The sequence below is a fragment of the Cariama cristata genome, unplaced genomic scaffold (assembly GCF_000690535.1).
Source record: "Cariama cristata isolate BGI_N322 unplaced genomic scaffold, ASM69053v1 scaffold21628, whole genome shotgun sequence".
In the NCBI taxonomy this organism is placed as follows: Eukaryota; Metazoa; Chordata; class Aves; order Cariamiformes; family Cariamidae; genus Cariama; species Cariama cristata.
In genome coordinates this window covers 1-10,509 of record NW_009633198.1, presented here as the reverse complement: position 1 = coordinate 10,509, position 10,509 = coordinate 1, and the positions used below count along the sequence as shown (strand labels likewise).

Sequence of the window (10,509 nt, the reverse complement as noted above, 5' to 3'; positions counted from 1 at the left end):
TCAGCAGGAGGGAGAGGCAGCTGGTGGTAGCATGCGCTTTGCTTGGTGGCTCCTTGGAGTTTTTTAGTTGTCTTCGATTATGCAGTTGTTTAGTTGGCAAGCTAGTTCCAATTCAGATATTCTGCTGTGTCCTTCAGTATTACTTTATTAAGTATTTTGCACTAACTTTAAGAATGAGTGGAATTCATTGTCTTTTCACACTGTCTGGTTTTCTGTGAAATAAAGAAAGATCTGGAAGGCTTTAGGTCTGCAGGCTTTCCGAGTCTGTACAAAGCATGCAGGTTCACTGTGGTCACAGCTTGCTTTTTTTTCCTCCCTAATGCTGTCTGAAAGCAAACACATTTTACCTACTGAGGTTGAAATTCTTGATTCCCCTCATGTACAGAGCAAGCTAGTGCTTTTCAGGGCCACCTGTCAATTGTTTTAAGTCATTTCTGTAGAGCTACTTTAAGATAATTCTCTTGTCTTCTGCTTGCTTCTTTGATTCTCCTTGCTAGGAAGAGGCAGACAAAGATTGCTGCTTTAAAGGATCCACCCAGAGCTTCCCTTCTTTTGTGGTTCAAGTGTGCAGTGGAGCATCCCACTGATGGAGCTGCACACAGGGGCCCCTACTAGCAGGAAGGGGGAGGTATTTGAAACTTTGTGAACACGCTTGCCAAAGTAATTCTTTGTTTTACATACTATGTTTTGCTTTTTACTAGCAAGACCATCAGCTTTGGTGAGGAAAAACTGGAGCCTCTACAGCAGTGAGTCATATGAAAGGGTGGGTGAGGAGTAAGAATAGATCACCATGGAGAGGACCAGCCATTTGGGCTGATCAGAAATGTTCTGTTCCAGCCGCGTTCACAAAAAAGCCAGGTCTTTTCTGTTGACGGAGAAACGAAGGTAGTTACATATCACTGCAAAGTCCTAACCAGGCATGTTACACCCCGGGCTAGTGAGGGTCCCTCAGACATTGTCCCCTGCGAGATGCGGACGTTAAAGCCTTGCAAATTTTCCAATTAGCCAGTGCAGGAGTTGGATGATTACAGATTAGATCACATTTCAGTGACTAAATAAAACCTAGCAACCCTGAACATTTTGATGTCCTTTAGAACACTTAGTCTTTTAAATCCTTAACAAATCCTGCAGATTGTTATTCAGCCAGGGAAATCTCTTGACAGTTGAAGCTAACACTTCTTAAACACAAGTCTGTCTTTCTTAATAATCAACTCTCCTTTGCCAACCCACACTTGGTTTTATTTCACTTGCCTATTAGACTTGCTGGAAGTATTTCTTGGTTATTGTGACTGACTTAATTCATTTTCTCAGGCTCTAGTTGTATAATATTTTTCAAGAATATAGAAATCTTCTAGACAGTGTTTTTCTACTCAGTCCTTTAAGTTGTATGTTAAAATCCAAATTATCTGAGTGACATGGAAGATTTAATGTGATAGTAGTTTTGTAATGAGCTGACTTTCCCTGGAAAAATTCATTAATTGGAGCTGGTAGTACCATAGGGAAGTAGGGATATCTTAATAGAGAAATTCTCTGTACCTGCAGTTCTCACCTTTTCCGTAGGAGGTTTTTTGGATGTTGATTAGACTTTCTCTGTTCTGCGTACTTGCGTGTGAAGAACAGTCCTGCAGATCAGGCAAAACTGTCACCAGACTCCTGCTGTGGGACTCTTGGGTAATGCAGGTGTGACTGTACTGAATCTGATCAAAGGTCCTGTAGCTCATCTTCTAAGCAAACGGTGCAGGGAGGCCAGGCGTGAGGCAGTCCTTCTGTAAGGTATTTTCCGTCAGCTTCCAGAAGATGTTGTGTGGAGAACATGCTTTTAGAGATGGTAGTTGGGAAGCATAGGGGAGAATCAGCAGTTAAAATAAACTACTACTGTGTTTACACTCATTCCCTACAATGGTCAGCAGGCACACAGCTGCAGATCCTGGTGCTGCTGATGCCTGCAGGATGCTGTGCTGCTGGCTAGGATGCTCCTGGGAGGCTGGCCAAAAGGCAACTGTGTGGCTGCAAGGTGTGCAAGTTACATGAGCACCTGTGCTTACAGCCACACTTACACATGCCACTCAGGTTGGATGTAGACCTTGTCTATAACTGTAAAGGAGATTCTCTATTTCCCCCTGTAAGAGTCTTGCAAGCCATGCTGACAGGTGTGGAATCCCTCCCCTTTGGGATGGAGTTGATCTTACAGCCACACTTGTCTTTTCCCAGCACTTCAAGCTTCCCAAAAAGCCCCGCAGACACACACCTCTGGTTTCGTGTTCGCTTCTTCTGCTCGTGCTGTTTGGCTTACGCAGGATGGTCCTTGTTCACTGATGCCTTCTGATTCTCCCCAGGACTCATCGAATAACCATAACAAACTTCTGTCTCGGAAAGCACCTGGTGAGTGAAGATGACCTGCTGAAAGACCAGCGAGGGAGCCCTGCCTACATCAGCCCAGATGTGCTTAGCGGTAGGCAATCCCCTTCAGCCCTCGGTGGGAGTTCACAGCCCCCCATACTTAACACTTGTTTCATTTATTCGTGGCTCTTGACAATACATGAAAACCACATAGTTCTGTTCCCATATGTAACCTGCCTTCTGTGAGAGCCTCTTAATTAGGGTGCAGTTATGAGGCTTGGTCTGTTTTTTCCAGCTGGGAAAGTATGGAGGGAAGAAGCAAGTCTAACTTTTTTTCTTAAGGCTAGTCTGAACTTCAAAGCTAATTGAAAGCTCTCTGCCTGTTCCCATATAAGTCTGACTGCAGACAAGATGTTCCGTTTCCCATGTCTGAATCTTGTTCCTGAGGCTTCACTTAAGCTGCAGGTAAATCCCTAGGCCGAAGAGGCATTCAGTCCAAATCCCACCGTAATGTCTGTTTATTCCAGGCCGTACACTAAGCGGAGCAGTTGCTGCAGCTGCTACTTGCTTCCAGAAGGGAACTGTTGACCCTCTGGGCAGCTTCTGGGCCGATTGAGAGGAGTTACTTAAAAATAAAGGAATGATGACACCAGGCCAGACCAGCAGTCTGTTTGGGCTTTATCTTGTCTCCAGCAGTCTGGCCTATGCCTTGTCTCCAGCAGAGGCCTTAAGCAGGATTCTGGCAAAGAGCAGCTTTCCCTTATGTCCTCCTGCCTTTTAACTGTTTCCAGTGCATGGGACTTTCAGAAACAGATGTGGTTTGTGTCTGTTTAGTTGCTTCAGATTTCTCTTCTACAAGGTCAAAGATCTGCTACTGTACTAGCTTTTGTGCTGGCAATAGCTGAGCAGGCAGTGGTGGTCCTGTTTGTCAGCATAGTGACCGAGGCATCGTTTTTAGGGGGTTTTGTTGTGGGGCTTTTCCTTCTCATACAGGTGAGCTGGACTAGTGTTGAAGGGTGCATTTACAGCTTGGACTGTGCATATGAAGCATCTCTCTATTTAGACTCCAGTTATCGTGCATTAGCTCATGTTGCAGAGTACTCCCGGTGAGCACAGATAAAATTCCTTTTGGATGAAGCTGAACTGCACATTGCAGTCCAAGATCGCCCCTAATGCATCCCACCTGCCTAAGGGTTATCTGCCCGCAGGGCCCAGCTAGCGTTTGGATGATGGGAAGCTGCCTGAAACTGCAGACAGTAGGTCATCAGCACCAACTGTGTTCCGGACAAGTCGGCAGTACGTTGGGCAGCACTACTTGCTGGTGTGCGTATAGCTAGCGTGAAAGCCAGAATCCTTGCCAGTCTATCACCTTTCTTTATGTGAGGATAACATCTAGAACACTGAAAACACCTGTGCTTGAAGGTTTGAGTCATTTGGTTATGGTATCCTGAGCTATTGTATTTCAGAAATGCCCTCAGAGGGAGCTAGTCCTGAAATTTCCAGACCCAGTGGACTCCGCTCAGTAAGTTTGCTGTCAGGTTTGCAGGCAGCAGCAATAAATGTAGCTGAGCTCTTCCTTCGTGATCTGCCAAGCAGGTTTGAGGCTGCTTCCCTCCTGGGCAGGACTAAGCCAGGAAGGGAGCAGAGGCAGGCGGGGAGGTGCAACATGTGGTTTTTGCAGGCCTTTCCTGTTCTGCAGGATATCCTGAGGCCCCTGTAACCAGATGGATGATATGAGCCAGCTGCTCTGCAGGAGCTTGGAGCAGTTACAGCTCAAGTGGCTGGTGTCTGGTAAAGGCTGCATAGAGCTGCTCCTTCCCGCTCATCCCGGGTACTGTTCTGTCCTGAGCTTCAGCCCTGTTACTCTCCCTGCCAGCACAGCTCAGCTGCAAGCACCTGCGTTTCTTCTAACGGCTGTCTTGTTGGAGGATTGACTGGCCTGTCTGTAGGCCACACGCCACAAGGCACTGACCAGGCTGTCCTTGCTGACTTCTCCGATGGCCAAGGCTGTTCGAGACCCTGCAAGATGCAGCCTTTGTTACAGGACTGCATACTGCTGTAGCACTGCCTGGTCTGACCTTTGGGTGCAATTGCACTGCGCCCTGGCTCTGATGTCTCTGTGAATAGCCCTTCCCTGCAGGGCATTGGTGCGGCCTGATCCTGGGCTCTTAAAAACGCTGTTCCAGAATGGCTGTCTGCCATTCCCCTCCAAGAATTGAGGGAAAAGTTACTTGAGGACGTTCCAGCCTTCACCACCACCTTCAGACTCTGAGCATCCCTCTGTCTGTGTTGCTAATGCTACTGTACAAGAGGAAGCTAAAATGCCTGAAGAATTAATCATTGTTTTAGGTCTCCAAGAGAAGCTGTCTTCTGCTAAGAGATGGCTTGCGTTTTATGGCTGCTGAAATGTCACAGCAGGAAAAGCTGGAGGAGGAGGGAGAGGTGCCTTTTTTTGAGCATATAAAGCAAAGAATAATTAGTACAAATAACAAATGCTGCAACAGTGACTCACTGCATGAGTCAGAGGAAGTCATTCCCTCAGTCCTATGCTGTGGTACAGCATTGGAGTTTAATTTTTTGACCCTCGTGCCTGCTGCAGTTTGCTGACTTATTGTGCGATTGAAAGGGCTTTAAAGCAGCGTTTCCATCAAGCAAGTCCCAGGGTGTGCTGGGGCTGCAGCGGCTTTTGGGAATGTCTACATGCAGGGAAGGGACCTTCCTGTGCTTTTTCCGGCTTCACGGCAGGCCCCAGTGGCTGTGTGCTGGATCTGTCCCGGAGGCAGAGTCCCATCTTGATGGGTTCAATCTGAGCCAGGTGTGGAGAGTCTTAGTCTGCACTTCCACTCAGATCCCCTGTGCAGCTGGGGCAGTGAGGTTGGCATTAATCCTGGGCCACTCTTCACTAGAAGAGCACTTATGCTTCTTGGGCTTTCTTTCCTGCCTCCCCCCTGCCTTGTGCTCACTGGCCCTTAAATTCCCTTCTCCTTTGACCTGGACTTGCAGCAGAGCGCAGCTGTGGAGCCTGCGAGGCTCAGGGGCTTCTGGCGGTGATGGTCTGCAGGGATGGCGAAGGGGAGTGAAGTGGGAACTCCAGCACAGTACGCAGTGGTTCTGATTCCTTGGTGCTCTTGGATCACGTCAAGGCCATTCAGCAGGGATAGCCCTGCTCTGTAGCAAAAGGGAAGACACTTGTGTGGAGATGAACAATTTGCTTGTTCATAAAGGATGCACCTTTGAAAGAGTTTCTTAGTGTCTTGCGATAGGAAGTCTTGAGCAGTTTGATTAATGCTTAGAAGAAAGGATCACATGCAGAGCTTATTTCAGTGCCTTTACTGCTGGTGATGGGCCACAGAGGTTAGCCATGTTGTAAAGCCTGTTGCTTTTATGTCTCCTTGCTCCCTGCAGGACGGCCGTACCGTGGAAAACCCAGTGACATGTGGGCGTTGGGTGTGGTGCTCTTCACCATGCTCTATGGCCAGTTCCCCTTCTACGACAGCATACCTCAGGAGCTTTTCCGCAAAATCAAGGCTGCCGAGTACACCATCCCCGAGTGAGTACAGCCTGTCCCAGGCAGGCCCTTCTCTTAATGCCTGTGCAGGTGGTGCTCTGGGCCTTACTGGGGACAGCCAGAGCTGGAGGGGCTTCACTTAAAGCCTCTGAGGGTCACAGCAGTAATGAGAACAAAGACTGTATGCAGTAGACGCCAAGGAAGTAGTAGCGGACCTGGGACATCTTGTGCAAAAGCAAGAAAGGCCCTGTGCTGCAGCCACAGAGAATCAACCTCCTGGTTAATTCTGGGGTTTCTCAGTCCTAGCAATGGTGACTCCTCTGGTTCCTGACCTGTGCTCCCAGCATGTCCATCCTGCTGCCGCCTCTGCCCACCTCGGGCACTCAGGCTCACCACACGCTCTCTCTCCCAGGGATGGACGAGTCTCAGAAAACACTGTGTGCTTGATCCGAAAACTGCTCGTCTTGGATCCGCAGCAGCGTCTGACAGCTTCTGAAGTGCTGGATTCTCTCAGCTCCATCATAGCATCATGGTATGTGTAAGAGGAGAGAGACAGGAACATGACGTCTCTGGCCACAGGCTGTGTTATTCCAGCTGCAGCCATCAGACTGCTGCCAAGCAGGACACCAGAGGATGATCTGTGAGAACTACAAAAAAGTCTTTAAATCTGGTGTCTCAACCACTGGTGTCTGACGGATGCAGCCAGAGTGGCCTGTACCCATGCTTGTCATTGTGACCAAGGTTGGAGCCTGTAAAGCTTTACAAAACAGTTCAAGGGTACAGGAGGGCCTTTGCTGCTGTGTCCCCCTTGTACTCCCCCGATTTGATTTTTAAAGAAAGTCTAATGGTCAGGGATATCTTAGATGTACAAACAGATGCAGCCAAATGGAGACACGTCCTGCAAGCTTGTAATTAGCACTGCATTGTCTGTTAAGTAAAAGCAGGCATGAGATTTCTAGAGAATAGCAGGAGATGCCATTACAGGTGGGAACTCTACACGTGCGGGGTGAGGATGCCTTTTGAGGGTAAATCTGACTCCAAGACCGGCATGAACCAACTGGGATGAGATTCCAGTAGCACACTCCAGCAGAAATGCATCCTGGTGCTGTTTGCTTGGTGCAGCCCTCCCTTGTCAGCCCCATGACCTTCTGTCTGTGCTGCACAGCATGCCCAGGCAAAGTTCTCGTGCTGTCTGTTGAGTCAGCAGTGAAGTCTGTGATTTTTGGAGCTGTGGCTGTTTTCTCTCCTACCTATGCAAGAGTTAGAGTTCCACATCCTGTTTTTTTAAAAAAAAAAAAAAGCAGCTCTGGGGATTATAACATGATTTCATACCAGGGAAATTGAATTTTGAACAGTGTCCTTTAGTAGCAGTAGCCAGTGGGGCATCCAGATGGTGCTGTACTGGACTCTGTTGTCCAGCCATGGCCAGCTGGGCAGGATTGCCCTGGCCAGGGTGTTGGGTGAGCTGGTGCTGTGCTCCAAATCACTGACGCTGTGGTCTCCCCCAGGCAGTCTATGTCCTCGCTGAGTGGCCCTTTGCAAGTGGTCCCAGACATCGATGACCAAGTGGCTAACCCTGAAAACCCCCAAGAGGTAGGTTTTCCTACTTTCCTTTCCGTGGAACTGCTTTTCTGTGCCACTGTGCCAAGTCTGTCTGTAATGGAAGGAGATGACAGCCCCTTGTGGCCCCTGAGCTGGGGAGGGGAGGGTGCTGAGGACCCAGCTGTGGCCACTGCTCTACGAGGCAGCTGAGTCCATCGCTGTCTTGTGCGGTGGAAGGAAAGTCTCGTGCTGCTGGGACCAGGAGTCACATCCAGCTGGCTGTGCTGCCTCGAAGTGAGCTCGCTGAGGGGCAGCTCGCTCCTCCCTGAGCAGCGCTCACTCCCTCGCACACAGCTGAGAGCTCGCACACACTGGGAGAGCTGGGAAGAGGTAGCGGTGTTGGCTCAGGCTCCCTGGTGAGTTATGAGATGGGAGCGAACATCCTGTTTTCTTGCCAGTGTATTTAATGTTGGAAGTGATGGCCGGTGACCTCACTGCCTAGGGACAGCCTTGTGTAGGAGCTTTTGCCTGTGATGCTGCAGTCGATGTTGCCATCAAATCCCTCCCCAAGGCTCGGGGGGATGTGAGAACTGGGGTCAGGCAGCTGCAGCCTCTGAATATCTGGCAGGGTTGGGATGAGCTGCATCAGGACGGAGCCGCTGAGGTTTCCAGACCTCTGTTCCTGGTGGCACTAACGATTCATGGGAGCCCTGCTTGTATGTCTGGCAGCAGGTCCAGTTCCTGTGTTAAGACTCCAGTTATCCTGTGGTAGCTCAGGACCATCAGAGGGGAGATGTGGGACCCTTGCCTGTTGCTGTGGCTCTGACAGGGTGGTTCTCTGGCAGGTGAAGGTGACGGAGGAGTGCTCGCAGTACGAGTTCGAGAACTACATGAGGCAGCAGCTGCTCTTGGCTGAGGAGAAGAACACCTTGCATGAGGCCAAGAGCTTCCTACAGAAGCGGCAGTTTGGGAACATCCCCCCAGTGCGACGCCTGGGCCACGATGCCCAGCCCATGAACCCTTTGGACGCAGCTATCCTGGCCCAGAGGTACCTTCGGAAGTAGCTTCCCACACATCCGAGAGCACAAGCACCATCCTGCGGTCTGCCTTTCACGTCGCCTACTACAGCTCAACAGCAATACCGGTGTCCCATGATGGAGAATAATGTAGCAATTCTTCTGAGCTCTGTTCAGGGACACGCACTCACACTCGCTCTGGAGGGAGAAGACTTTTGAAAAAGCTAGTTTTGGAAGCAGCAACCTCTTGGCATCTTCTGGAATCTGTTTTTTAAATCGAAGCCTAGATGACTAATCTGCTTTTAATCATGACTGTAATCTACCTCTCTTGTCTTTTTAACCATGCTGTTCTCTGGATCGAGCAAAACCTGTGGGAAAGGAGAAGACTACCAAGGGTGAAGCTGGTTTGCTGGCACAAGTCACGGCTGTGCAGTACAGAGAGTCGGCTGATTGCATTTGCTCCATATTGTTTGAATAAGCTTAGATTTATCGGGGTTTCTCGAAAGGAAGAATTTCTTGAAACCTCCCACTTCCCTTTATCTGCATCAAATCTTTTTCTGTCCTTAACGTGCCACCTGGTTTGGCTGTGTTGTCTAACCCTCGGTGGCCGTGTGTGGGCTGCAGCGTGCCGAGGCCTTCGTGAGCGGCACAAACAGCCGCCCGGTTACCTGGTGTGAACGGGGGCTGCCCAGAGAGCCCGGCCATCGCCTCAGGCAAGAGTCATCCTTGCAGGCAATCGCTGCAAAGATCGGATCTTGTCTGCAGTTCAAAGGTTTTGCAGGACTTGGCCCAGTGTGGCCTCTGACCTCTCTCCCACCTTTCACTGATTCTTTTAGTTTCGTAAGGATATATGATTTAATCTTATTTTTCAGTAGCTTATCTAAGGTGCAGTTAAAATTGCATTAATTCTGATTTAGCATCTTCACACTTCAGTTGTGGTACAGATATAATATATGAGTTACAATGTGAAAAAGCTTCCTAAAATAATCTGCCTAGAATTAGGAAGGGGCTGGCTGAAGTCTCTACTGTATTTGTTCCCTAGCTTATCTTGCCATCCCAGCCTCGCCACGCGTGATCCTGAGGCAGGAGAAGGATGTCCCAGTTTGTCAGCTAACGCCACTGGAAGTGCGTTTGCCTGTGCTGAGAGCAGGAACGACTGTTTCTGAGCCTCGTTTTGTGAACTGGATGCCTGTCTTGCCAGATGAACTGTTCTCACACAGAGGTCCCAGGGCTCACAGTGCCCCAGCCAGGGCTCCCGCTCAAGGCAGGGGCTCTCTGACTGCTCCTGGCCCTGTGGCAGCTCTGGCATCACCCTCTCCTGCCAGCCTTGGGCTGGGCACAAGGGAATATGTGAGCAGGGATGGGAAAAGCTGTTGTGGCCTCGGCTGTGGGGGCTGGCCCTGCCTTTTGGGTCCAGCTCTACCACCCCAGTGAGTGCGGGCGGGGAGCGAGTAGCAGATCTATTTGTAGCGTGTTTTTGCCTTCTCTTGCCCTGGGCTGGGGCAGCGGACTGCGTCTAGCCTGGGCCAACCTACAGGTGTCTTTGTGGGGACATAAGGATTGACCTGAAACTCCTTGGCCAGCGTTGGGCATTATGTCCTGCCTGCGAACTCCCCAAAGCCACTTGGCAGCGGGCAGGCAGGGAATTGTGAACACTAATACAGACTAGAACAGTTGCACCAACCCCAGCCGGCTGAGCCAGTAGCCTGAAGTCTTAGCCTTATTTATTTTAAAGATGGTAGGTCTGTCCGGCCCCCCCCTGCGGTTTGTCCATCGCCCCCCTGTGCCACCAGCACCAGAGCAGGGACTTCCAGCCCTTGAGCACCTCTGGGACCCAGACCTCCAGCTGGGGCCCTGCTCCCTCCATCTGGTTTTTCTCCTGTCTTGCTCCCACCTCTTTATGTTTGGTTCGTTGGTTTGGTTTTTTTCTCCCAAAGTTAAAGCAATATTCTGGGGACTCTGCAAGGCTGTATCATACCCACTATTCCTGTGCACCGATCATCGCCAGTAAATCACACTTGTATTAAAGCAAACTGGAAGAGGAGGTGGTGTGGGGAGGGCAGGAGCGGTGGGGGGATGCGGGTGGAGGGGCCACGCTGTGGG

At 50.1% G+C, this 10,509-nt stretch overlaps 1 protein-coding gene across 2 annotated transcripts in view; it reads left to right on the top strand.

The window, feature by feature from the left end:
- The window catches only part of STK40 (serine/threonine kinase 40), a 15,729-nt gene extending 6,788 nt beyond the window's left edge, over nt 1–8,941 (top strand). Inside the window, exons 7-11 of one of the 2 annotated variants that reach the window (XM_009706677.1) lie at nt 2,337–2,452; nt 5,746–5,890; nt 6,261–6,380; nt 7,357–7,441; nt 8,236–8,941. In XM_009706677.1, the coding sequence (XP_009704979.1) occupies nt 2,337–2,452; nt 5,746–5,890; nt 6,261–6,380; nt 7,357–7,441; nt 8,236–8,454 (685 nt within the window). In that variant the 3' untranslated portion in view covers nt 8,455–8,941. The remainder of the gene's footprint in view (nt 1–2,336; nt 2,453–5,745; nt 5,891–6,260; nt 6,381–7,356; nt 7,442–8,235) is intronic. The other variant, XM_009706676.1, reaches the window with a different exon arrangement.
- The last annotated feature ends 1,568 nt before the right edge of the window (nt 8,942–10,509 follow it).